Below are 27,008 nucleotides of genomic sequence, written 5' to 3'. Positions count from 1 at the left end.
AGCACAATGCTAACTTCGACATAGCTACCCTTATAATGCTACAATAACCTGAGAGTGGTAACTGCATTAGCACCACATTAGCATACATTAGCAAAAAATAGAAAAGCGGATAGTAGAACAGAAATTATAACTTACCTTTTAGTCACTTTGACAGACCAAAGTCACTCACTGACTTTGCCTTTAAGCTTGATTGTTGCTCTGTGGTAAAGGCACGTGCAGGGAGGGGGGAGGGGGAGGGGGGTGGATTCGTCGGTCACATGATCCACATTGACATGCCCTCACTGCCCTGTCGCGCCCACACGAATACACACAAATTAAATATCACATGCAAAAATAAAAAAATATGTAACTTTTATAACCTTGCTTGCTGGCTTACACAAAGTGTATAGTCAAGCACAAATACATTTATAATTTAATATTTTTATTTATTTATTATCAGCACTACCAATAATAAAGGTGAGATTATGAATCAGCACCATGGAGCAAATTCGTAGCTATCCAAAATATTAAATAAAAATATTTTTATAAATAAAAATGTATAGCTATACAGTATATGTCTTGACAAATATGAGATGTTACTGGGTGTGTGTGTGTGTGTGTGTTTTATGTGCATCAGAGTTTATCAATGATATTGCAGGTGTTTCAAATTTTTGCTCCATGTGCACCCTTTTGACTTTGAGCACCTGCCCCTCCAAAGGTCTCTGCACAACTCTGCTGTGGTACCTTGATTTTTCTCCACTTTTGGTTTAGAAAATATTTCAGAGCTGATGCTACATTTCACACAGTGTTGCTCCTATCCACTAAGCTAGCTAATCTACCTAGCTCTCACAGACAAAAACAATAAAAAATATTCAGATACCCTTCATATGAACTTGTTATGACACAAACTTTCAGATTGTAAAATATTGAATGGTAAATTTGGGCTGACCCAGAGTAACCTAGCATAGGATTTGTGTGGGCATGCTCACATATGTGTGCGTGCTGCCCACATATAACCCACAATGCCTACAGTGTGTAAATGGTGCAGGCTGAATTTGGGCTGACCCACAGTGTCCCTGCATGACATTTGTGTGCACATGCCAAAGTGCAGGTTGCAGACATATAACCCATACCGGCCCTTCAGGGTATGAAATGGTGCAGGCTGAATTTGGGCTGACCACACTGGCTCTGCATGGGAATTGTATGGGCATGCTAAACTGTGCTTTGCCCACATATATCCTACACTGGCCCTTCAGGGTGTGAAATGGTGCAGTGCACTGGCTCTGCATGGGATTTGTGTGGGCATGCCAGAGTGTGGGTTGCCCACATTTAACCCACACTGGCCCTTCAGGGTGTGAAATAGTGCATGCTGAATTTGGGCTGACCCACACTGGCTCTGCATGGGATTTGTGTAGGCATGCTAAAGTGCAGGTTGCCCACATATATCCCACACTGGCCCTTCAGGGTGTAAAATGGTGCAGGCTGAATTTGGGCTGACCCACACTGGCTCTGCATGGGATTTGTGTGGGCATGCCAGAGTGCGGGTTGCCCACATATAACCCACACTGGCCCTTCAGGGTGTGAAATGGTGCAGGCTGAATGTGGGCTGACCCACAGTGGGCCTGCCTGGGATTTGTGTGGGCATGCCAGAGTGCGGGTTGCCCACATATAACCCACACTGGCCCTTCAGGGTGTGAAATAGTGCAGGCTGAATTTGGGCTGACCCACACTGGCTCTGCATGGGATTTGTGTGGGCATGCCAGAGTGCGGGTTGCCCACATATAACCCACACTGGCCCTTCAGGGTGTGAAATGGTGCAGGCTGAATTTGGGCTGACCCACACTGGCTCTGCATGGGATTTGTGTGGGCATGCCAGAGTGCGGGTTGCCCACATATAACCCACACTGGCCCTTCAGGGTGTGAAATGGTGCAGGCTGAATGTGGGCTGACCCACAGTGGGCCTGCCTGGGATTTGTGTGGGCGCATCAAAGTGTTGGCTGTCCAAATAATTCCCACACTGGGCCTACAGGGGCATTAATGCACTGGACCAGTTCAGGCTAGCCCACAGCGGCCTTTTATAGGATTTGAGTGGGCCAGCCAATGAACAGGCTGCCCACAGAAAACCCATGTTGGGCCTGTTTGGAATTTTAATGGGCTAGCCCCTGCCCACAGTGCCCACACTTAGCCCACGAAGGGCCGATGTGTAGCTTTTTGCTGGGTAAGCTTTTACAGCTTTGATGATTTAGGCAAAATGTCAATTTTGTGTAGCCGGTGGGCACTAGGACCTGGGAAGGTTGAGGGCTAATGGGCAACCTGGCCCTTTTAGAATAAAAAGACGGTGAAGAGGGGAGCTGCAGGTGAGCTCATTAGTGGGAAGAGTAAGTTACTCGGCCTCCATTACGTGCTTGGGCAGCAGCAGCAAGAGAAGGTAATATTTCTGATTAGTGTTTTGTAGCAGCTTTACACTTATCTGTGATATCTGGCTGATCTTATGAAGTGGTTGTGTTGTGTAGGTGCTGCTGGATAGTGCAGTTTTTTTAATGATTTAGCTGCTGTTGGTGTGCGTGTGGGAGAGGAGTGGAGACAGAGCAGAGAACTGTTTTGGGCAGGTGCTGCTGTTGCACTCGACTCTCATCATACATTGGAAAGAGGTATGTTGGGTATTGCAGTGGTTGTGCACAGTTGTAAAATTTAATAGCTATTTTACAACACTCCCAGTACCTTAAGGTTTGTATTGTTTTGGGTTGTAGTAAAATTATATATTATGTATATTTTTAACTGTTTTTTTAGTGTTCATTGTCCAAGTTCACAAGAAGGCTGGGGTGCTCCTGATTTTCCCTTTCCCTCCATGTGCTTAGAGGATATCTCAAGACTGCAAGTGTCTGTAATATTTTAAAGTTGATTGAGCTAATAAATAAATAAATAAATAAATGTTGAATAATTATGTGTGTCTTGGCAGGACGTGTGCATGGCTGAAAGTTGAGGATATTGGCCACTGTTTTCTAATGTTTTTTTCCTGACTGTTTTCTAATGTTTCTTTCTTGACTGTTTTCTTGACGGTTCTCTACTGTTTTGTTAATGGTTCTCTACTGTTTTTGATGGTCCATTTATTGTTTTTTTGGATAGTTTCTGTATTGCTTTCTTATTAATTTCTTTACTGATTGCTTTAGTTTTCTGCAGTTTCTTTGTTTTGTTAATTTTTTTGGTACTTTATTTTTTTCATTGTTTTCTGGCTATGATTTATTTGCATAATTTATTGTAGTAGTTAAGTTTTGTTTAATTTTGTAATTCTTTGTTTTTTTTGGATTATATTTAATTAGTTTATTTTCTTTTTCCAATTAATACTTTGCCACACTTGTGAGTTTCTTTTCATCTAGTGTGTTTTGTTGAACATTATTTTTGAAGTTACCAAAGAAAGAATCCAAGCTAGTCCTCCCCATTATGGTTTGTTTGGTGTGGTGTGCAGTGTAGTGTTGTTAAGCTGTGGGGTTTGTGGATCCTTTATTTTTGGTTTGCTTTATTCCATCCAAAACTGGTGTTCTAAAGCCCAAGAATTGTCAGTGTCAACCAATTCAGTGGAGATTCATTGTGTTTTTTTTATATGTTTGTGTTTTGATGATTGTGAATAAAAGTATTTTTGATATCAAACTCTGCCTCTATAGACTGTTTTAGTACAGTCGGGATATGTGAAGGGGAAGGGCTTCACATTCCTTTTGGGTTTCTCCCACCTTTTAACGGGAGTGGCGTAGTCAGTATATAAGTGCGTGGGTAAAAATGGCTAACTAATAGAAGCCACCACTCGAAAGTGTCACATTTGCCAAAAAAACAAACAAACAAAAAAAACTTTTGGCTAGGCCCGTCACAATAAGATATATATATATATATTTTTTTTTTTTTTTTTTGTGGTTGATATATCAGGAACTATTGAAAGAAACTATATTATTGTAATTTTACCCTTTTAAAGAGAACAAAATGTGTAATTAATCATAGTTTGTAGAGTTGCAGTTATTGAAGCACTGATTGGTCATTTAGCATGACTGGCTAAAATGCTGTTCACTCTTATAGACCGTTTCTGAGGAATATTCATGAGCGTAGGAAGTGACGTAGCTGTTCCTAGAACACTTCCGTTTAGCGGTAAACAGCGTTCAAAACAGTGGACGTAACTTTATAATTTAACATGAATGCAAACTTCACCTAATCTGAGAGTCACAAACATTGAAAATCAGGTCAAATCGTTCTTTAAACAAGTAAACTATGGAGGACCAAAAATTACATAAGTATAAATAAATACACATAAATGAATAAATATATAAATAAATGCACATATAAATGAATAAATAAATATCTAAATAAATAAATGCATGCACAAATAATTGTAAAGGTAAATAAATTAATATGTTTCTTATTTATATATTTATTTATTCATTTATATGTGCATTTATTTGTCAACATTTTATTTATTCATTTATTTATTTTAACATTTATTTATTTATTCATTTCAACATTTATTTATTTATACTTATGCCATTTTTGGACCTCCATAGTAAACATGCCTGCTTTCGTTTTTCACAGTGCTGACCTGCCAGTGCAGTTACAGCGTCCGCTCACAACTCCTCCCTCCTTCTTATCTATAAATCATGCAGAGTACGTGTTGGATAGCATTTGACTTGCTCCAACCTCACCATACACTATAGGGATGCTTTCTCTACTACAGGAACAAATATTCCCAACTTTTCCACTGAGAAAGTAATTATATGCGTCCAAACTGCGGTGCGCTTTCACTGCCTCCGTTTCAACAAGGTAGTGATCACATCTGGGTAGGTATGGAAGTAAAACAGTGTCACCAGACTTTAAAACTTAAAAGCACTTGAATTTTTAGCACTGAATTATTTTACATTGAATTATCGCATGTGATTTTTTTTGCCTCTGAATTAAATACTTTAATTTTTCAGTATATCATTTTCACTTATTTTATTTTAATGTAAAAAAATTCAAAAGCAAAAATTCAAGTTTAAAAAATTCAATTAAAATAAATTCAGGTTGCTCAAATTCGACCTGTCAAATTCGACTGCTAAAATAAAACGCTCAAAATTCGCCGTCAACATCCAGGACACACAGGATGAGCAATCGATTCAGTCTTCAATCGAGCCAACAACCAGCCAATCACATCACGCTCAGAAGATCACGTGACAGGTAGCGCCTCACGGCTCAGAGCCGCTCAACGCGGCTCACAGCCCCCTCTGCTGCTCCTCTCGAGTAGGTGAGTGTAAAACAGCTGAAAACAGGGCATTTACCTCACCACTGTGGCCATGTAATATCACTTAAACGGTGTAGAAATCCTCACTTTAACCACGGTTTGCTCTGTGGTTTGTAAACATATTAAATTAAGATAGATATCCAGATATACCTTGTTAAACTAAATAAATAAAGCTCCTCTGTTCATTTCAGAAAGAGCTTCAAACACGAACACTAGATACATTATTCATAAATACAGCCAGACTGTGTGGAAGATAATTACTACTGTAGAATCTGAGATAAATTATAGCTACCTATCTTGCTAGTTAGCTGTGGGACTGTGCGATTATAGACAAGATACTACCTAGTTAGCTGTTTGTTTAGCAATATCTTATTTACACTTTGCTGCAAAGTATGTTGCTTAGTGTACTGGCCACTGTCTAAATAAATATATTGAGCTATATTACACTTACTGTACCCCGCTCAGGCTGGTCCTCTCATTAAATAAAGGAGATTTATTAGAATTGCTTTTTGTCTCTTTACTAACTAATTTAACAGAGATAATTTAAGATATGACCATTATTTATTTTATGATATTAATTTTAATGTTTATATTTAATATATATTTTATACATTTGTAAACAATTCAACTCAGGCTTTTACTGAGGATATCAACAGTAAATAATAATCCTAAAATGCTTGTGTAATTAAAATACAGCATGATTAGTCCTGTTTACTAGTGCATCTCAATAGTGAAAAATATATATTTGTGTTTAATATCGTTCAGTAAACGGTCACATTTAACTTTTTTTTATTTTAAGTTTAAACTACATATTCTAGTAAACTGGGTTAAGGTTAGGACAGTAATTCTGGTTTAATGAACTTTTAGCCAGGTAAAAATGATTTGGAATATGTCACTTTACATGTAGTGTAATGTATAATTTCTGTTAAATTATGATATTCTCATGATCTTCAGATTTTCTGAGATGCATTAGTAATTGGTTTGTGCAGAGGCGGTCTTTGCATAGAGGCATTGCTAGGCAACTGCCTTGGGCCCCTTCCACTGCAGCCCACTGTAGGGCCCCCCTGACTAGTTGCAAACTTCCCATAGGCCTACAGCTGGTAATTGGGGCCCTTTGGACAGTAATTCACAGATTTCAGTAATTCACAGTGCGTTCAGAAATGGTGATTCTTGTATGTTTAAAATGGAAACAAAGACAACACAATAAATTACAAAGAAATACAGTTCAGTCCACACCCCCTCTCTTTCGCGTTAAAATGGAATATTCCATTCATGCCATGTGGCCATGCCGTGAACCGCTAATGCGGGGAATTAAGGTGAAATTAAGTGTACAAGTGGGTTGTGAGCGAAGCCATAAAGCACTTGCTACAAAAAGAAAAAAGGAGGAAGAGGCTAAACTAAAAACAGATGCTCTTCCAAAACTGATAAGCTTTTTTATCAATAAAATACTAAAAATATTTAAAATGAATAAAAAGTAATTAATATAAAATAAAAACTCATTTAAAACACAATCAAAAGCTATCTAATAGGCTAGTGCACAGAATAATTTCAGTTTGAGTTAGTTTCAGTTTCAAATAATTGAAACAGCTCACCAAAACCTCTACCTATCCTTTATATTTGACAATATTTGATTACTTTACAGGTCCTCACTCATCTTAATTTTAGTTGTTATATTATTTTTAGCCTCGCGATGAATTTAGCTCCCTGCTGCGGGAGGGAGGGAGGGGGAGAGAGAGAGCGCAGCGGCGCAGCGCGGCTCATTTTGCCTGATTTCTCTTGATTAAATATCAAGAAACATGTGAATTAAATAACTTTTAATACCATATATTTTAATTCACTTGATAGGACCTTATTTATTAAAACGTTTTTTTTTAAATCGCAATGCCGCGCGCACTTTCCTTTTGACTGAGGCGCGTGTTCCTTATGACTGACGCTAAACTGTTTGATCCAGTTGTTATATTATATTATATTAATACCATTTTAACGTTTTTCGTTTCTATGTTTTGAAATTCGTTATATTATATTTTTGTCAACATTTTGGGTTTATTTTCGTTTGTTATTTTTCTAATAATAATAGAATTTACATAATTTATTTTCAAAGTACCGTGCCCAACACTGGCTGACAATGAGCGAGTTTCCTGGCACAACCAGCATAAATGACATGAAATGTTCAAAATTAATATAGACATGTAGAAAAACGAAGACGAAGACAAGCTGTAACCTAGATATAAATAATAATAGTATAATAATAATAGAATAATTATAGAATAATAATAAATAATAGAATAATATGCCAATTAGGCATATTTGTAGCAGTAGGGTATTTTAATTTTCATCCCTGACTCTAATTCATTTAAGTTATATACCTGATTTGATCTTTTTTTGTACAATCCCTGCTAAAGTTTTAGGTGAAGGAGACCTAAAGTTTCTGGAAAAAAAACAGTGGGTGTGGCATCATGATGGTTACCATCCATCACGATGTTGGGTCATAAATGAGGATGGACGATGATATCATCCATCGGCACAACCCTATTTCTGGCATATTAATGTTGATGGGCCCCCTAGCTAAATTCGCCTTGAGCCCCCAAATTGCTAAGTCCGCCACTGGGTTTGTGCCAAAACCAATGCAATAATAATTGCAAAAATGTTTTATATAAATGAAGTAAATACTGAATCCAAACAACACCAAGTTTAACACAGTCATACTTCTTGTCTTCATTTTCTTAAACAGATATTTTCTCCCAGAAAAAGAAAGGATAATAAAAGGTAGGTAATGTTCTTAAAATGTTTAATTATATTCATGTATCAAATGCAGTAATTTTTCAAGTTTCTTTTGTATTCCACAGGTTTCCTTTCTCCAAACTTTTAAAGAACAAATAAAGAAATCCAATTTCATGCAGTCTGTGCTGTGTTTATTTGATTTATTTACATGTGCCATGTTCTGTTTTTCTTTAGTTGTTTACATGTGTTCTGTATTTTTTTTATGTTTTAAGCAGCCTCCCTATATTCTGGCACATCATATCATGTTCATCTTGTTTGTATAAATAATAAAAGCTGTTGCAAATAATGTGGTTCCTATTCATAATCCAAATAATTCTGCATAAAATCTTCAAGTGGTGACTTCAGAATATGGACAGATCTTTGTATTCTTTGACTTCGTTCTTTTCGTGGTGAACTCTCCATAGCTGCAAGCTGAAACTTCTCCATCTTCTTTTCAACCTTAAATAAAAACATCAGATTCACTTTTAGCGACAGCATTTACAAAATGTGATAATTATTATTAACATAAAACATTTAATAAATATTACTAATAATACTTTCTCATGGGTTTCAATATTTGATTCTCATTTATTAACATGACCTAAATATAAATAAAAATGTATAAAAGACATCACTAATAAATATTGCACTGATTACAAATTAGATAATGCCCACACATACATCTAGACCTAGTTACCAGCCTGAGAGGTATATAGTAACTGTAATAAATCTCCTTTATTTAATGAGAGGACCAGCCTGAGAGGGGTATAGTAAGTGTAATATAGCTCAATATATTTATTTAGACAGTGGCCAGTACACTAAGCAACATACTTTGCAGCAATGTGTAAATAAGGTATTGCTAAACAAACCGCTAACTAGGTAGTATCTTGTCTATAATCGCACAGTCCCACAGCTAACTAGCAAGATAGGTAGCTATAATTTAGCTAACTAAGTTACTATCTCAGATTCTACAGTAGTAATTATCTTCCACACAGTCTGGCTGTATTTATAAATAATTGATCTAGTGTTCGTGTTTGAAGCGCTTTCTGAAATGAACAGAGGAGCTTTATTTATTTATTTATTTAGTTTATAAGGTATATCTGGATATCTATCTTAATTTAATATGTTTACAAACCACAGAGCAGACCTTGGTTAAAGTGAGGATTTCTACACCGTTTAAGTGATATTACATGGCCACAGTGGTGAGGTAAATGCCCTGTTTTCAGCTGTTTTACACTCACCTTCTGGAGAGCAGCAGTGGAGGGGGCTGTGAGTCGCGTTGAGCGGCTCTGCTGTACTACTGGCCGTGAGGTGCTACCTGTCACGTGATCTTCGGAGCGTGATGTGATTGGCTGGTTGTTGGGTCGATTGAAGACTGAATCGATTGCTCATCCTGTGTGTCCCGGATGTTTACAGCGAATTTTGAGCGTTGTATTTTAGCAGTCGAATTTGACAGGTCGAATTTGAGCAACCAGAATTTATTTTAATTGAATTTTTAAAACTTGAATTTTTGCTTTTGAAATTTTTTTACATTAAAATAAAATAAGTGAAAATGATATACTGAAAAATTAAAGTGTTTAATTCAGAGGCAAAACAATCACACGCAATAATTCAATGTAAAATAATTCAGTGCTAAAAATTCAAGTGCTTTTAAAATTCAAAATCTGGTGACACTGTTTTACTTCCATAGTAGGTAAAAGGTTCCATAGTAGGAAAAAACTTCTCTCTTAAATCCTTATCAAAAGGATCAGGAGAAGAGGTTTGATCACTTTTTACTAACACTATAGCGTGTTTGTTCTGTGTTCGGGAGCGAAATATGCGCTCTCATTTTGACAGCTGTATACTTGAAAATAGCGCCACCGGAAGCGTTGAAGGAACAGACATGCGCAGTAGCCTTGTTATTGTTTTCCTCATTGAAACGGTCTATAGCTTTACCATAATACAATGCTTTTTGCTATCCAAATATACTAACCTACATCGAATGGGACTTCTACTGGGAACATACTTTAATATTATGTTTCTTTTGTATTCTTACAGTTAATTATACACTAAAATAGCACGGTTTGACAAGGTAGCACAACTCGACAGAACACCGGACTTAACTAGTGGTTGAAAGCTGCTCAATTGTTAGCTTAGCTAGTGGACACACAGAACATCCCTATTTGTTCATTGTCCAACAGTGGTAACACTTTATAATACTGTTCCATAGTTAATAGGTAAGCAGGAACTAAGCAGTAACTAATTAATAGTGCTGCATTAACACCTAAATATTTTCTATTAACTACCAGGGACTACTGAATAATTACTCAGTAGATAGTGCTGAACTAATGATTATAGTAGTTCACTATGAACTCCACAATAATTACTGAGACTTACATATCTACCAGAGAACTACTTACTAATGATGTCTTCTTTTTAATAACTATTCATTAATTACTGCTCAAATCAACATTAACTACTGAAAACCCTTACATCCCACCTGGGGAACTATAGATCTAAATCAGGCATATTTGAGTTAAATGCATATTAATTGAAAGCATTTTGAATGCTTTTTGAATTAAGCAAGTGACACCATTTGTAGTAGTGGTAACCTTAATTACCTTATTATCCTCAGTTCCTTCCAAATATTAGCAACATATAGTAAAATACTACAGTTATTACTCTGGTTAACCATCATTTTTGGAAGAAAAAAACAACATTATAACGTAATATTATTGCATAGAAGACATTAATGAAAGTTCTCCAGAAGGCATCTAAGACTCTAATAATGACTGTAAGACAGTAATAATGTAACAATCATTGCTTTAATATTAGGTATCAGCCTTATAAAAGTGCATCTTCAGCCTTTGCAGTCTGACAGAGTTTTTTTTTTTTTTACTGCGCACTAATTACGGTAATTTCACAGCGGACGCAGCTCTCCAGGTCCTTCTTGTAAATTCTCTGCTGTGCTGCTGCTGCTGCTGCTGCTGCTGGAGGAGGATTAAGAGAGACTCTGCTGCTTTCATATTTCTGTATTTGATTGAAAATAAACTAGTAATCAAGATATTGAGATCTTTTCCAGCTTATTTTACCCCCGGATCAGATGAGGACTCTTTGTGGGTTGTTAAACAGCTTTAGGATGTGTGTTAGCTAGCTAAGTTAGCTAAGTTGTGTGTGTAGTTAGCGTTAGCCAGCTAAATTAGCTAGGTTATGTGTGTGTTAGTTAACTGGCTAAGTTAGCTAGGTTATGTGTGTGTTAGTTAGCTAGTTTAAATGTGTGTTAGTTAGCTAGGTTATGTGTGTTCGTTTGCTAGCTAATTTTACTTAAATAGTTTATGTGTGGGTTAGTTAGCTAGGTTAAATGTGTGTTCGTTTGCTAGCTAAGTTAACTTTTATGTGTGGGTTAGTTAGCTAGGTTATATGTGTGTTAGTTAGCAAGCTAAGTTAGCTAGGGGAAATGTGTGTGTGTTAGGTAGGTTAATTGTGTTAGCTAGTTTAAATGTGTGTGTGTTAGTTAACTAGGTTAAATGTGTGTTATTATTATTATTATTATTATTAATGTATATTTCCCTTTATAATACTGTGACATGATCTGCCGTAACTCCTAAAGAAGAACACAGTAACTCCTCAGTAATTAGTAATTAGTTACCATGTTTCTCACTTTATAATACTGTGACATGATCTGCAGTAACTCTTCAGTAATTAGTAATTAGTTACCATGTTTCTCACTTTATAATACTGTGACATGATCTACAGTAACTCCTAAAGAAGAACACAGTAACTCCTCAGTCATTAGTAATGGGTTACCATGTGCTGCTGTTAACTCCCGAAAAAAAGAAGACAGGGACCCCTTATTAATTATCTATGAAGAACACAGGGATGCCTAGTCCATTATCTAACACAAATATTTATTCATTTAAACATGATTTCCTCCAGAATAAGGATGTAGGACACAACCTACAGTAAAGCTGTATGTGAGCCATCACTTCTACTGAGCACATCTCCAGGAGGACTGAAGAAGAGCACAGGTTTAGAATAAACACAATGTAACACACTGACAGAACATTACAAAAATGGGGGTTAAGCAGACTACTGCACATTTCAGTGTGTCTAACATTTGGAAGATATTGAGCATACTAAGGTAAGTAAGGTTAATATATGATAAGTGGTGTCACTGACTTTAATATCACCACTGATAGAATAACCTGCAGCAGCAGATAAACACATTGATAGAGGCTAGGGTCCGGCGCTGTGGAATTACCGTAATTACCCTAATAATGCGCACCAAAAGTCTGTGAGACTGCAAGGCTGAAGATGAACGTTTATAAGGTTGGTGCTTAAAATTAAAGCAGTGACCGTTAAAACAAAATTGAGTAAAGTCAGTCTTATAGTCTTAAATGCCTTCTGGAGAACATAAATAATGTCTACTATGTAATAATATTAAGTTATAAAGTTTAAGCAGATTACAACAAACTGTAGTATTTTACTATATGTTGCTAATATTTGGAAGATAATGATGATAATAAGGTAATTAATGTCACTACTACTACAAATGGTGTCACTGGCTTCAAATATGCCTTTAATATCACCACTGATCAAATAATTGTTTGTGTAGACTGATTTAGATCTATAGTTCCACAGGTGGCATGTAAGGGTTTTCAGTAGTTAATGTTGATTTGAGCAGTAATTAATGAATAGTTATTATAAAGAAGACATCATTAGTAAGTAGTTCTCTGAGAGATATGTAAGTCTCAGTAATTATTGTGGAGTTAATAGTGAACTACTATAATCATTAGTTCAGTACTATCTACTGAGTAATTATTCAGTAGTCCCTGGTAGTTAATAGAAAATATTTAGGTGTTAATGCAGCACTATTAATTAGTTCCTGCGTAGTTCCTGCTTAGTTACCTATTAACTATGGAACAGTATTATAAAGTGTTACCGAAAATACTTTTAATAGTTACAGAGTTCTCTGTGTTTCTGTTTCTTTTTCTAGTTATCATGATGAAAGTGTGAATGTAGTGTGTTGTAAGTGTGTAAATGCTGCAGTAAAGAGTGCAGTAACACAATCTGTTTCAGCAGTGCTTTACTACAGATGAAAACTTTGTAAACTTAACCTACATTTTTTTAAACCCATTTCCAAAGCTCAGATTATATTTACTTACTGTAAGCTGTTAACCAATAAATTGTTTGCTAAAATATCACCCATTTTTTAAATCTGATGTTTTTTTATAATATACTATTTTTGTTTGTTTGTTTTACAATACTATAATTACTTTTTTCAGTGTTCAGTTTATTTGTTTTTCCATTTATTGACTGGATCTAAATATCTTAAATGGCAAAAATAAAGGGAAAAATGGAGGCTTTTAAAAGCTTTTGACCAGTAGTCTGTAAAAATGTTATATTGACTGCGATTTACACTTTTACAAAGGCAAACGTTCAAATTTACAAGGAGTCACTATTTTTATAGACACCTTATACAGTGTTGTTCCTGCTGTTATTTTTGGGCGCAGCCAGCAGGAGGCGCAGCTCTCTGCATTTTCCGCTGCCCGGAGTGTACAGGGCTCAGGTTGGAACTCTTCTCGTTAGTTTCCCTTTAAAGTGCCCTTCAGCTGATTCGTTTGGGACACGCCCAGTCTGTGCGCGCGCGTGCGTGTGTGTATGTGTGTACGCGCACCTACACAGGCGGATGACGAACCACACAAACCTGTCTGAAAATGATCCGCGCACCGAAACTCCGGAGGAGCCGGTGAGCTGCGGAGCGCGGAGTTTATATTAGACCCGCTCCGGGAGGATGGCGATGTTTGTGGTGAGTTTTTAATCCGGATAAGAGGTGCAGTCCTCGTTGTTTGTGAACGTTAGCATTTTAGGCTAACTGGCTAAGTTAGCTAGCTATGTTGTAGCAAGTTCTGCAGCGCAAACTCCGCAGTTTACGTAACCTGGGGAGCTTAAGTTACGAACATTTAAGTTACCGCGATTTATCATACCGGCTCCGTATCGTAACGGCTGTTGTTACTGTACTTAACTAACTATAAACCGTAATTATTGGAGATTTTGGTCACTTTAAATAATATATTTACTGTAATTAATAGTTCAGGTTATTATGGATGATTATTGTTTAAAATTGCCCTAGCCAATTTTGTTCAGTTGGCCTAAAATCTATAGTTAGTAGTTACTAGCTATTTGACATATGCAAATTATGTGTTTGTTTGTTTTTACATAACTGTAAAGTTAGTCATTTTAAAAGAAGTGTTTTATTTCTTCATAAAAAAATGGTCAAAATGTGAATAAAGTTCAGAAGAGAGTGTTTTGGGGTGAGTGTTGTTTACAGTAGTGTGTAATTTTAGGTCTTAAAAATGTTGTGTATATCATTAAAATGGCGGAGGCTTAACTATATGGAGTTAAACTGAGTGGTGTTCTGCAAAATAGTCCCCAAAAGCCCTATTCGAACAGGATTAGTTTCTCATGGGGATGTCTTTAATATTTCAAATTTCTACTCAGTGATAAAACTTTTGCATCCAGACTGCAATTGAAAAAACAGGAGGATCAGCTTTTCCAATCATGACATCACGTTCAGTATCGCCTCCATTTCCACTTGCTGTTATGTTTACGTGGATCTCCGTAGAAACGTGTGCCCAAGATGTAATTACGGTGTAGCAGTGGACAAAAAGCTATTTTATTAAACGCAAGGTGACGAAACTCAGAGATGTGCGTCCGGACGGGACTAAAATGACCTTAATACCACAAAGTTAAAAATCTCAGAGGACCCCCATAAAAGAGAAACTAATCCTTATATTTAAAAAAAAAATTTTTATTGTTTTTGGCAATACATGAACATGGGAAGGTTCACTAGTGCACACTTTCCACCCTGCAATAACTCACTTCAGTGAGACCAAGTCACAAAAAATATATATATATTTGTGGTGTAAATTTGTGAGGGGAGATAAAACCAACATGGGGCACTGGAGTTAAGAATGCTTATTTGGAGCGTTTTCTCCCTCTGTTTGATTTGGTCTGGTTTCACACAGGCATAAACCTAAACGCACCAAAGTGTGCACCAATAAACCGTGCGAGCACATTGTCTCCTCTGATTAGTAATAATAGTGGTAAATATAGTAAAAAGATTCTGTGTTTTAGCACGTATTTTTGTGCAGTGTGAATCTGCTTTAGCACAGAAAGCTGAAAATTGGCCACTTTTTTCAATGGGACGTGCAGCGCGGCTGCAAGCAGTGAACGCTGCACATTACTACATGTGTAAACAGCAAGGAGCAGTAGAGACAGCGTTTGTTCATAGCAGTTTGTTATCTGACTAATTTATCAGATTAAACTGCACCTTATCAGCAGTTTAGCTCAATTAATAAGAAGTATATTTAACAGCTGGATCACATTCTTACAGCAAGGGAACCGTTCCAGAGTTTGCTTGGGACCGCGTGTTGCCAGGGCAGATTATGGCAGAAGTTAGGGTCAAACTTGGTGGTGAAATTAATTTGAATAATAAAAAAAAACAAAACATGTTACTGATTTTAAATTAATTGCGTTAACACAGCCCTAATGCATATACAGCTTTGGAAAAAGTATGATATATTTTTTTGATGTGTCCAATTTTTAGCTTTGCTCAACACCTGGCCTTCAAATGTTTAGATAGAGACTTGTAGAGGAGTACAAACCTAAATGTCTTAAACCCACTGTGAAATTTGGTGGACGATTGGTGAGGATCTGGGGATTCTTCAGCGTGGCTGGAATTGAGCATGTTTTTGAGTTTGGTCTTTGCAAATGACGTATGAATCAAGCCACATACAAGTTTATCCTGGGTGAAAACATGCTTCATTCTGCTCTGGCAATGTTCCCTAAATCTGAGGACTGTTTTTTTTCCAGCAGGACAATGCTCAATTCCACACAGCTAGATCAATTAATGTGTGGATGAAGGACCACCAGATCAAGACAGTGTCAAAGCCAGCACAATCTCCATCAAACCAATCAGGATGTAAATTCCAGCCACAGAGCGCAGTAATAGTTCTTCTAAGCACAAGAATATAGACCAATCAGAGCGCAGTGATGGGTCTAGAGAGCTGTGTGTCACTTTCTCTTTATTGCCCAAAAATGTGTAGTTTTCCTGGATATTAGCTACAGATAGATTGCAGGTGTGTGGAGACACTATCAATATGCAGGAGAATGCTGTGACATGCAGGAGATGTAAGGTCTCGGCTTGTGGGTTTGTAAATAGTAAATAGTAGTAAATAAAATGCTGTATTTTTGTTCAATTCATGATGATTCCATGCTGATATGCAGTGTCGTGTTTGTATTTTGTATTTCTTCATATTAAAAAAAAAAAAAAACAACTTTTCACTTATTTCTCTCCCCTTCACCCTTCAGGCCCATCCGTCGGTCCGTATCAGGGGTACAGAGCACACGTACAGCCCCGTCCTGTGCCAGGATGAGAAGTGTGATGGGTGTGAGAAGGGCGTCCACATGCACTGTCCGCTGTGTACAGCAGGCGAGGCCTACCAGGATCTGATCATCCTCAGGGCTCACTTCCGCAACAAACATGTCGACAAGGGCATCGACTTCGCAGGTAAGACTTGACCGGTGGTCATGTATGCTGACGTTAATCATAGAATTATAGTACAAATTACTCCATATCTATGGTTACAATCTGTTGGGCTCTATTTACTGAATACTTTCTATAAATATACAATTACATAATAAGCATTTCTTCATTTATGTAGTACAGGAAGGTGAGTTTCCCAAAAATGATGGATGATTTACAAGCAATTGTAAGAATGATGAAACTCTTACGTTTCTCAAAAGTTTGATAGTTTCCAAAATTTTGATTGTTGTAAGTAGTTCTTTGTTGACTCTGCCTCTGCACCAGCACCATCAGCCAAAAAAATAAACTTAAGATGTACACACATTTTTGTTTAATATAAAAAAGTTCAACATTAATTAAATAATCTTTTTTGTATAGCGCTTTTTACAACTGATGTTGTCACAAAGCAGCTTTACAGAACAAAGAATCAGACAGAACCCTGAACATATAATACAGAACCCCTGTGAGCGCAGAGGCAATAAAAACTCCCTCTAAGGAGAAAGAAACCTTGGGACCAACACTCAGATATAGGGGTGGACCATCCTACCACTGATCAAACAGCTTTTAAATGAATGTTAATACATCCGCACGTTATTTATATTTAGGTATAAAGCAGCACCAGTAATGGAAGCCGTTAGAATTCATGTAAACTTCAATGCAATCAGTAGTGTAGAGTGAACAGCTAGTCCGGGGCATGTGGAATAAACTGGACTATTAGCAGTTGATCTGCTCATCTGCTCATTAGTCTTGCCATTTCTCCTTATCACATATCAAGTCTATGAACAGTTATGCAATTAACCTTTCATGCATTTGTCTAAAAGCCTGGCAAACTGGCATCACTAGCAGAATTTTGTCCCAAGATGAACTCCAAATGTCAAATCCTGCTAGAAACTGAATCTATTCAAAAGCCCAGGGAACTTTAATGAAAAAATACAAACTAAAGAAATGGGAGGAAATTGCTGAAACTCCTTGTAATCCTACAAAACTTACTACTACTTTTACTACTGCAGTAGGAAAGTCATTTCGTTTATTTAAATGAAATATGTACATCAACACATTCTCGTGCATTTCAGGCATTTCAACATTTTGGGAAATCCCCCAGATCTGTACAATCACAACTGTAAAATACAAAAAAATATTTTTTTATAGTTGTTGATATAGTTGCTATAGCTCCTCTGCCCTTCTTTGCCCCAAAAATGCTTTTATTGTGAATAAAGTTTTTTGTTTTAAGTCATGATTATAGTCACCTGTTGACATCACGTTTGAAAACACATAGTTTTTTTCCACTTTACCAGCATTATTTGCTCCTGTCAACTTTTTGGAATTTGTTGCAGTCAAATTAGCATTTTCCATATTATTTTTTTCTGATTTTGGGATATATAACATATATATTCTAGAGTGTTGGTGTACATTTAAAAAGCCTATCCCCTTTCCTGCTTACAATGCAATAAAATAATATTTCAAATCACCTAAGATAGGTTAGAATAGCTGTATATTTGCATAACATGTCCATGTCCAGCTTTGGCGTAAGTAATGCAGAAATATGGCTATTTTTTTTTTTTTTTAGAATAATCAAGATCCCATTATCAGCCTAGTTTTTCTCTGATTATGGCAGTGTAGGGAATATGGACAGACCTGCTGAACCTGCTCTAATTAAATTAAAGTAAAAAAAAAATCCTGGCTGATGAAAGATTAGAAAATTCAATTGTGCCTATTCACCTGGAACATCAGGCTAATGAGTGTGTCGGGAAATGAAAATCTGATTATCCTGTTATCTAACTGTTCTTGATATAGGAATTTTTTAGCAATTAACTGCTGATGCTTATCCAGACTTGCTAACGCTCCTGCCTGCGGCTTTTTGTAGCGGTGGAGTTGATTAGGGGCTGGAATGGATCTCAGATTAGTTATTCAGGCGTATCAGATAATGATAATTTCAGCTGCAATATTAATTGAATTAGAACTTATGCTTTCTTCTAGTTCCTGTCCTTGACCTCGGTATTTTGTGTTGTTGCAGAAAGGGCAGAAATGGAATTGCACTTAGGAGGTTAAGTAATGGATTCAGAAAGTGTGTTTGATTAGAAAGTGCACTGAATGTTTGGCGACTGAAATGATTTGGCCAAAAATTGTAACAAAAAAAACAGAAAACACTTTTGTGTGTAAGGAAAAATGTTTTAGAATGCTTATGGATTCCTATGACTAATTTATTTTAAGTCATATTGCAGAGTAGCAGCGTCTGCAGGTAAATCTATGACTAAAAATGACTGCTGAGATAAATTTGTGACAAAAATAGGACTTCTGTGGTAAGTTTGTGACTACAGTTGCATTGCTAAATTAATTTTACACATTGGTAAATGAATGATTAGAATGGCATTGCTGAGGTAGCTAAAAGTTTGCAATGTAGCACTGCTGACATAAAATCATGATTAGCTATATAGTAGCACTGTTGATGTAAATGTATTGTGATTTGTTTACTTAAATAAATAAATAATCTTTAATTCTCAAGCAGAACAAAAATACAGTAAAATAGTAACAAAAATGAATGAAAGTTTGTGGAAAATGTGGAAAAAAAACATGTTTAGTCCTGACTTTATGCCAAATGTTTCACTTTGTACAGCTTTGGGTTTAAGTAAAATACATGGTGCCTACTAATAATGAGGGATAACGAGTAAATGAGTGTGGATTAAAACATCACCCTTGCCCTCCATTTGTTCGTAGTGGAAAAAACTTTGGAATTTTGCAGCAATCATACAAAAATCATGCATCTGATCAAAAAGCTGTTTAGGTGCTGAAATCACACGCCCAAACAATGTGGAGGCAGAATGCTGTTGGTTTCTTGAAAACATTGGGATCAGTTGAATGGCAAAAAAACTGGAAACTTATTTTCTTTGCCAACATGCAGATTTTTTCCCCCATAATAATGAAAAGAGTGCACAAGTGCATGCCCAATTTACATACTTATTAAACACATTTTTAAAATTAAGTCGACATAAAAAGCAGTTTTGAAACAACTGCAAGAGCAGAAGTGGTTTTGAAACAGTAGCTACAGATGTCCATGTATTCCTTGATTAAACAGTGTGAAAGACTACAACAGCAGGAAAACTGTACTTGGATACCTCGAGTTTCATTTGCTTGAAAGAGCAAGAGCTCTTTCAGGAAAGCACCCTAAGTTCTAATTCACAGCCATACTTACGCACACATATCTGTTTGTCATTTTTTCATCCCCCAATTCTCCAGCTTTTGTTGCATAACCAGTCTACCTTTCCTTATTAAATGCTTGATCTTGAATTGGGGTTTTTGAGCCATTGAGTAAAGGGCAGTGAATGGATTTTACAGGTTTGAGAAGTAAACTTAGGCTTTGAGAAAGTGGGTGTGATTAACAAGTTTTCTTTGGTCTGGTGCCTCGCAGGCTTGAAGGTGTTGCGCTGCTGTAACCACTGTGAGATTGTGGGCACCATTAAAGGCGAGAAGAGGTTCAAAGGAGCCCACTGGCACTGCTACCGCTGCAGGAACGGCTTCAACAGGAGGGACGAGGCCATCAAGCACTACAAGACGCACTTCCGAAACCCACACACCACCTTTCAAATTCAGGTCACGCAGGTAAGAGCGTTTTTACGTTTCTGCGTTTCTCCACATTTTCTTAAAAACCTCCCAGCACAAAGCTCTCTCTGAGAGGAGACATCACCCCGAGCACTCCTTATAATATTTTAACCCTGCTCCAGAGCCAGACCCACAGCAGTTCACAACACATTTTAGGCTGGATTCCAGTCTTCCACTTGTATGCTCCAGGTCAAGTGCTCTCGACCAACTCAGTCAACGGAGCCACGTCAGAGAGTACTTGGAGTGTACGAAAGTGCACAGTGTGAAAAGGGTCAAAAGCTACAAATAGGTGTGAGGGTGCTTTTGCCTTAATCGCTTTATGAATGTCTGAAGAGCATGGGTGGGCAGTCAAGACCTGGTGGGCCACAGCATTGATCAGTTTAGCGAAGAAAAAAAGTTTAAGTTCAACACACAAAACTGGGCTCTTCTTCCCAAACACATCTTTTTTGGAATATAACATGATATTAAATATTCTCTTTTGGATAGAAGACCTGAGACTTTTACAGATTTACTTCTTCAGTAGTGATTGCAATTTTTTCGTACATTGTGGCCAAAAGTATGTGTATATGTCGTGTCGTACGCAATAACATCTCCAACGTTTTTGAATATCATGAACAAAATTATACCCTGAAATATGGTGCCATATCACCCACCCCTAATTATCACATCAGGGTACTACGTTTTTGCTGTTTTTAGCAAAAGAGAATTTTACACTGTTCTCATTTCCCATTATCTTTTAATATCTAATAGAGACAGATTATAAATATATAGAGTTTTTCATTTGTATTTAGAGAAACAGCATGTGGGAAAGGAGTAAAAGTGAATGAGGATTGTAGCATGTGACTGAGAGACTCTAGTATTGCCATGTTTTATGCTTGTTTTCAGGATGTGAACTGCAGGCAGTATTACAGCAGCAGTACAGAGGCCAATGTTAAAGCATACAGTGGGCTGGCTGTGAGTTCAGGGGGAGACGCCACAGCTGCTGTTGGATCCATTGTGACACAGCCGGTCCTGACAACCACTTCAGACACTGAGGGAACCACTTTACTCACTGTAGAGCCAAAGGTAGGTCTGCTTAATTACAAGTATAACAGTCAGTGTCTTTGTATGCAAAAGCATAGGAACGCTTGCTTTTACCTTGTGGAAACAGTTACTTTAACCATACATTTCCGATGACTGGTGAATGAATTAGTTTGAAGAAATTTTGGCCTGTTATTTAACTTATTGAATGACTTCCTTGCATGAAGTGTTGTTTTTGGGTCCTTCCACATACCTTCCTTTTTGCACTATAAGGCGCACTTTCAATAAACGTCAATAAACATATTTTCTGGTCTATTTTCATACATAAGGGACACTGAGGCACTATAAGGAACTTCTAATTCAGCATCTACAGCTAAGCAAACAAAACTGTAATAAACTGTAATAAAATCAAACGAGTGCTGGATGTTAATCTACAATTTTCGAAGTGCTTCCGTTTATTTACAATAGGCTTAGATTCCCAAATTTCTTCAGCATTTAATGCAAGAGAAGCCTATTGGTCCTTGGCTGTTATCGAGTTACTTAAAGCCCTCGGGTGATTTTTGTTGGGTAACTGCTTTTAAAAGTGTAATAATAGCGCTAAATTTTCTTGATACTCAAACCCGATCATTGTTGAAATCCAAACAAAACCTTGTATTCGTCACTAACGACAATATTTTTCAAGTCCATAGCAGTACAGATTTCCAGAGCCCTAAGAGAGCACAATTGGCCTTGCTCTCTCTGGGTGAGAAAATTGCGCTCTTTCCCCACATCACTCCAAAGGGTGATGTTGATCAGAACGAGGCGCCTGTGAGAACCGTGTCGCTGCACTTTCCTCCGAGCGCGCTGTGATGCTACTTGGCAATGCCACAACAGCAGCTGTTCAAAAAGAGGCGGTGGCTGTCTTCACATGTATTGGAGGAGCCATGTGCTAGTTTTCACCCTCCTGGTGTGTTGGGGCATTACTAGTAATAGGGGGAATCCTAATGAGTGAGTTGGGTAATTGGCCGTGTAAATTGTGAGAAAACTTAGAAAAATTAGAACGAATAAAAAAAAAAGATTTCTTGTTTGTACAGCAACTACAAATGAAGGTGATGGTGGCTGGCTGACGGACATCCTTGATGGCTGGAAATTTATTTTAATTTAAATTTATTAAAGTAACCATACTGCTAACTTTTGTCAGTCAATTGATGTCCTGGGAAAAATGTCTTACGGTACAGAGTAGAAGCATGTCTAATGGTCAACGATCTCTCACAAAGAAGTACTCCAACCAGAATCCTAGATGACTGGCAATTCATTGAAACGGCCATCCTGTGTTTCTTAGTCCAATGATGTGCTTCCTTTCAAAGTGTGTTGACTGAGCAAAATGTCTTTAGGTACATCGTAGAGGCATGTCTAACGGTCAGCAATCTCTCACAAAGAAGTACACTACCCAAAAGTAGTCCCTAAGAGCCATTTTAAAGGGCAGCGAATGAAGCACTTCTACGCCCCCTTGTGGCAGGATCTAGTGTATTCATATAGTATATCATTTTATTTTTGCTTTGGTTCTCTTTAAAGGAAGATGGCGAGAGTAATGGCATTCCACTGGGTGCGGAGGAGGAAGTTGGCTCCTCCCAGCATGCATCAGAGCGAACCCAGACCCTAGTTCTAATGGACCCTGATGGACACACGGGTAGCCTGATCTATGATGAGGCAACAGGAATCCTTACAGAACAGGTACTGCTGCTTAACATCATTTTCTAACATATTCTGGATTGTCTTCATCGATCATTAATTCATAATGAAGTATTAATATAGTGTTAGAGTTCAGATTCAACTTACCATACCATTTGATCTTCCATTCTCCAGTTTCAATCAGGTTGTCACTCAAGTTGATTCTGCTGCAAAGATTTGATTGTAAGCAAACTTTTTTTTGATTGTAAGCAAACTTTTGTGCAATCAGAGCGCTTCATTTTCACCCAACTACCCCACTTTGACTAGCTTTGTGCTTCACTCAGAGACGTTATTAATGATCAGACTAGAGGTGTGTGATATATCGTCTACGATAATATCTTAATTGCTGTGTTAATGAATGCGCACACATACCTGATGGCACGTTTCCTCTTTGTAAGGTGGAATATGGAGCTACACTAGCATTTATTGCCTCCATTAAAACTCTCAGTTAAACTCAGTAACTCAGCTCATTGCAAAATTCTAGTTTAAAAAGCAATAAACCTGCAGGAAAAAAGAGCTCTATTCCACCAGACCTAAACCACACTACGCTATTACTGTCTCACTGTCAAAAATACAGGGAAATGCCAGCAATTAAACAATTATTTTAATTGTGATTAATCACAGACAATTGTGGTGATAAATACAGTGAGTTGTTAAGTGACTGACACCACTAATATAAATATAATTAAATGTTGCCAAACTAAGACTGATTCTTTTATTTGATTTTAAAAAATATTATTAAAAGTATTAGAAAATGCCTTAATTACATAGTATATAATATATTTAGTAGTATAACACTTCTACAAACAATCGCAGCTACAGGCAGTGTCTTTGTGGAAGCAGTCCATGAAATGTAATGCTCCGTTGTCAAATGACAAAATATTTAAGAGTTGTAGAAAGGGTCGGGTTTATCAGTAAAAACATGCCTGCCACTCCGGGCGCATGTGCTCACTGTATGTTACTCTGTGTGTGTGCTCATTATTATGTATTTGTGTGTGTTTACTTAATGGATGAGTTAATGGTGAAGGTCAAATTCCATCTTTGCCTAGCGTAAGTATGTTAAGTGTGGTTGTCTTGTCTGAAAACAGTGAAACTGTCCTAATGTTTTTAGAGTGGGGAGAGTTTGGAGAAACGTCTGCTGGAGGTCAATCAACAGATAGACACTCTACGGCAGGAGAAGGAGAGCATGGAGAAGAATCTACGTGCTGAAATTAAACAGCTCAAAGAACAGGTGTGTTCAAATGTGTTTTATGTTTACTTTATTTTCCATTTTTTTTGGTTTATGCTGTTTCTATAGCATATATAATAATGGCCTCTGTCTGTTTTTTTGTTTGTTTGTTTGTTTGTTTGTTTGGTCATGGCAAGGTTGCTAGTCTAGTTCAGGCCAACGTGAAGATGTTTGAGGAGCTACAGGCGTACCAGTGTCCAGACCACAGCCAGCAGCGAGTAACAAAACTGGTGAGATTCTTTTGTACTTTAGTGTTCTTTACACAGTGAGCTAAACGAGACAGAATGAGTTTGTTTCCAAAGGTTTTTCATTATAGAAAAAAATCAAAACACTGAACCAACTGAAAAGTATTTTAAGTAGCTTTTTGCAACAGCTGAACGAAAGTCTAATCATAGACAAGATTAAATGAAGACTGCCCCTACACTCTAATAACATTAGATGGGTTGCATCTAGCAGACTAGTTTCAACATGTCTTCAAGTTATGATATAATAAATTACGGCTACGTAACAGTAGGTATAACATCCACCATAAATAAGCACTAAGATACAGTTTTTTTGCTATATAGTCATTTTAAAAACCTAGTGGGTAAAGTTAAAGATATTTTCTTTTACTGTATGTTTCAGTTCTCTTAAAATAAACAATATGTAATGCTACAAATTAACTTAGAGGGACTAAACATATTTAGATATTACTAACATATTAATGTAAATATCGTTGAAGTCTTAACAAACGAAACAGAGGAAACACTAGGGACAAAACACAAGAAATAAAATTTTAATAATTACGTGATCGACCCCAATTTCCAATCACATGATCAGATCAAGGACATCCTTAGTATATTTTATTTATATATATTTTTTGAAATCATGTCAAAACTAGTTATATGGGACGTAACTTTTGACAAGCATTTGAATTGTTAAACTCTTTGGAACGATTAAGTAAAAGCAAAAAGTACATGTTTAAAAGGAGCTAATGCACTATGCTCAGTAAATGTCACTTAGGGACTTAAAATGTGTTAAAATGAGTTAAAATTAAGGACAGAGTGCTGTAATGAACTTTCCACATGTAATAAAGGGTCCATATCACACTGCAAATTGGGGAATGAGTAGATACATCTACATATCCATTAACCAAGTAACAGGAATCACTATGAGATGCTATTTTCAAGAACACCAAAATCTCTCTCTAATCAATTTCTGTTGGTAGAACATAGCCTTCCAAAAAACATGGACACATTTAATTGGTTGGAAATAAACATTATATATTTTTTACTTTAGTTAGTTTAGGTTACTTTTACTCATGAACATAGTATAGTTTTTTTGTTTACTTTACTGTTAAAAAAATCTATATCATCAATGCTTTAGTTGTACTTTTAATAAATCCGTTAAATGTTAATTGTTTTTGTACTTTATTTCAATAATATCAATGGTTGTGTTTGTGTACATCTATAATAATTATTGGGTATGGATGTTCCTCAACTCGTGTGTTTTAGCAGTGGGCCATTCAATGTAACTATTATTACAAAACTGATTGCATTTTACCGTCCTCTTTAACTCAAAATCTTTCAATAAACAGTGGTAATGGAACTGGGGTATATGTGATTATCTATCAAATCAAAATCTAAACATTTTATTCTGCTGTTGCAGATGGAGACCCTTCAGGCCCAGCATAAAGAGCTGCTTCAGGCTCAGTTGGCCTCTCTGAGGCAAGAGCTTCTCTCTCAGACCACTACCCTGCCCCTCAATGGCCACACAGAGACGATAGAACTCAGTGCCACCCCAGAGTCGTCTCACACCCACGTGGAGATGGAGGTCCAGGGGACTATAGGAGGCTCACTAACAGGACTGGAGATCATAGAGGTGCAGCTGCAGTCAGAACAAGATGAACTGAGGGGGCAGCTGGTGGAGTTCGGACCCGTGCAGGCCGAAACCTGCATACCCAGCCTGGACAGCCCCAGATTGGACACTGCTTTACAGGACACAGCCCTGACCACAACCCAGGACATGGTGGTTAAACAGGATAACGTTCTTCCAGTTCCAAGAAAGCGCAGTTCAGAGGATGACTGTGGAGAAACGAGTGAAAACAAAGTCCCCCGGGTTAGCTGATGCCAGCAGGTCTTTGAAGAACATTTCCCTACATAGATCTCATCTGCTCAGAATCAGACTCTGGCTTTTTCTTTTACCTGTCACATGTACAGTATTTCTCTGATCCTTTAAATACATTGTTTAAAAAACAATTTGAAACACCTTTATTTTTAAGAGTGTACATATTAAATAGCATCTTCAAAAAAAACATTTTCATGTACTATGGTTATTTTTGTGGCCTGATGCTGAATTATATCATTTCCTTGATTTGCAAAAACACCCACAGACACTTATTTTAAACATCTTACAATGTTATTCATACTCGCACAATAAAAAAAACATTTATGACCATTTGTTATTTTATTAAAGGTAGATTAAGGATTATATTTTCTGTAGTAACTCATACCATGATCAGTATGTATCATCATTGTAAATGACTGCCCACTCCCATCTCTGTCATTTCCACACTCAGGGTTGACAGATATAGACAAAAGCACACAATCTGTGTGCTTTAGCCATTGTGAGTTGGCTATTTTTCTGCTGAATAGATCATCACTGAGCTTCAGTAAGGTTTCTGACAATAGCAGGGTAATTGACCACCACCACTAGCGTAGAAGAGACGGGCATTTTGGACATTGAAACATATACATTCACTGATCAGTAAGAGGTAAGACTTTTGTTGTTTGCCACCACGTGTCAGTCTGGCACCCTGTGTGAGCTTTGCGTAGGGGGAGGAAGGTGTAAGGCAGAAAACTCAAAACTATCCATTGTTTGGAAATTGGACTGCTGTAGCCATTTCACACATT

The 27,008-nt window shown here is 37.1% G+C and overlaps 1 protein-coding gene and 2 long non-coding RNA genes across 3 annotated transcripts; 2 read left to right on the top strand and 1 right to left on the bottom strand.

Annotated features, from left to right (window-relative positions):
* The first annotated feature begins 2,204 nt into the window (after positions 1-2,204).
* LOC125782467 (uncharacterized) lies at positions 2,205-3,627 on the top strand. Its single transcript, XR_007425155.1, has 2 exons — positions 2,205-2,630; positions 2,770-3,627. It is a non-coding gene; the product is annotated as an uncharacterized LOC125782467 (long non-coding RNA).
* A 4,380-nt stretch (positions 3,628-8,007) lies between these two features.
* On the bottom strand, positions 8,008-9,304 carry LOC111193831 (uncharacterized). Its single transcript, XR_002650743.2, has 2 exons — positions 9,238-9,304; positions 8,008-8,455 (listed from the first exon to the last, which is right to left on the bottom strand). It is a non-coding gene; the product is annotated as an uncharacterized LOC111193831 (long non-coding RNA).
* A 4,304-nt stretch (positions 9,305-13,608) lies between these two features.
* zgc:193801 (uncharacterized protein LOC564476 homolog) lies at positions 13,609-26,480 on the top strand. Its single transcript, XM_007256524.4, has 8 exons — positions 13,609-13,784; positions 16,349-16,547; positions 19,969-20,159; positions 21,045-21,224; positions 22,734-22,892; positions 24,001-24,120; positions 24,255-24,347; positions 25,765-26,480. Exons 1-8 carry the CDS (start codon positions 13,770-13,772, stop codon positions 26,221-26,223), a joined length of 1,416 nt encoding a protein of 471 aa, XP_007256586.2. The 5' UTR covers positions 13,609-13,769; the 3' UTR covers positions 26,224-26,480.
* The last annotated feature ends 528 nt before the right edge of the window (positions 26,481-27,008 follow it).

This window comes from Astyanax mexicanus, chromosome 17, assembly GCF_023375975.1.
Source record: "Astyanax mexicanus isolate ESR-SI-001 chromosome 17, AstMex3_surface, whole genome shotgun sequence".
NCBI classification, from domain to species: Eukaryota; Metazoa; Chordata; class Actinopteri; order Characiformes; family Acestrorhamphidae; genus Astyanax; species Astyanax mexicanus.
The sequence above is the reverse complement of the archived record's forward strand: the minus strand, read 5'-3'. Positions and strand labels throughout refer to the sequence as shown.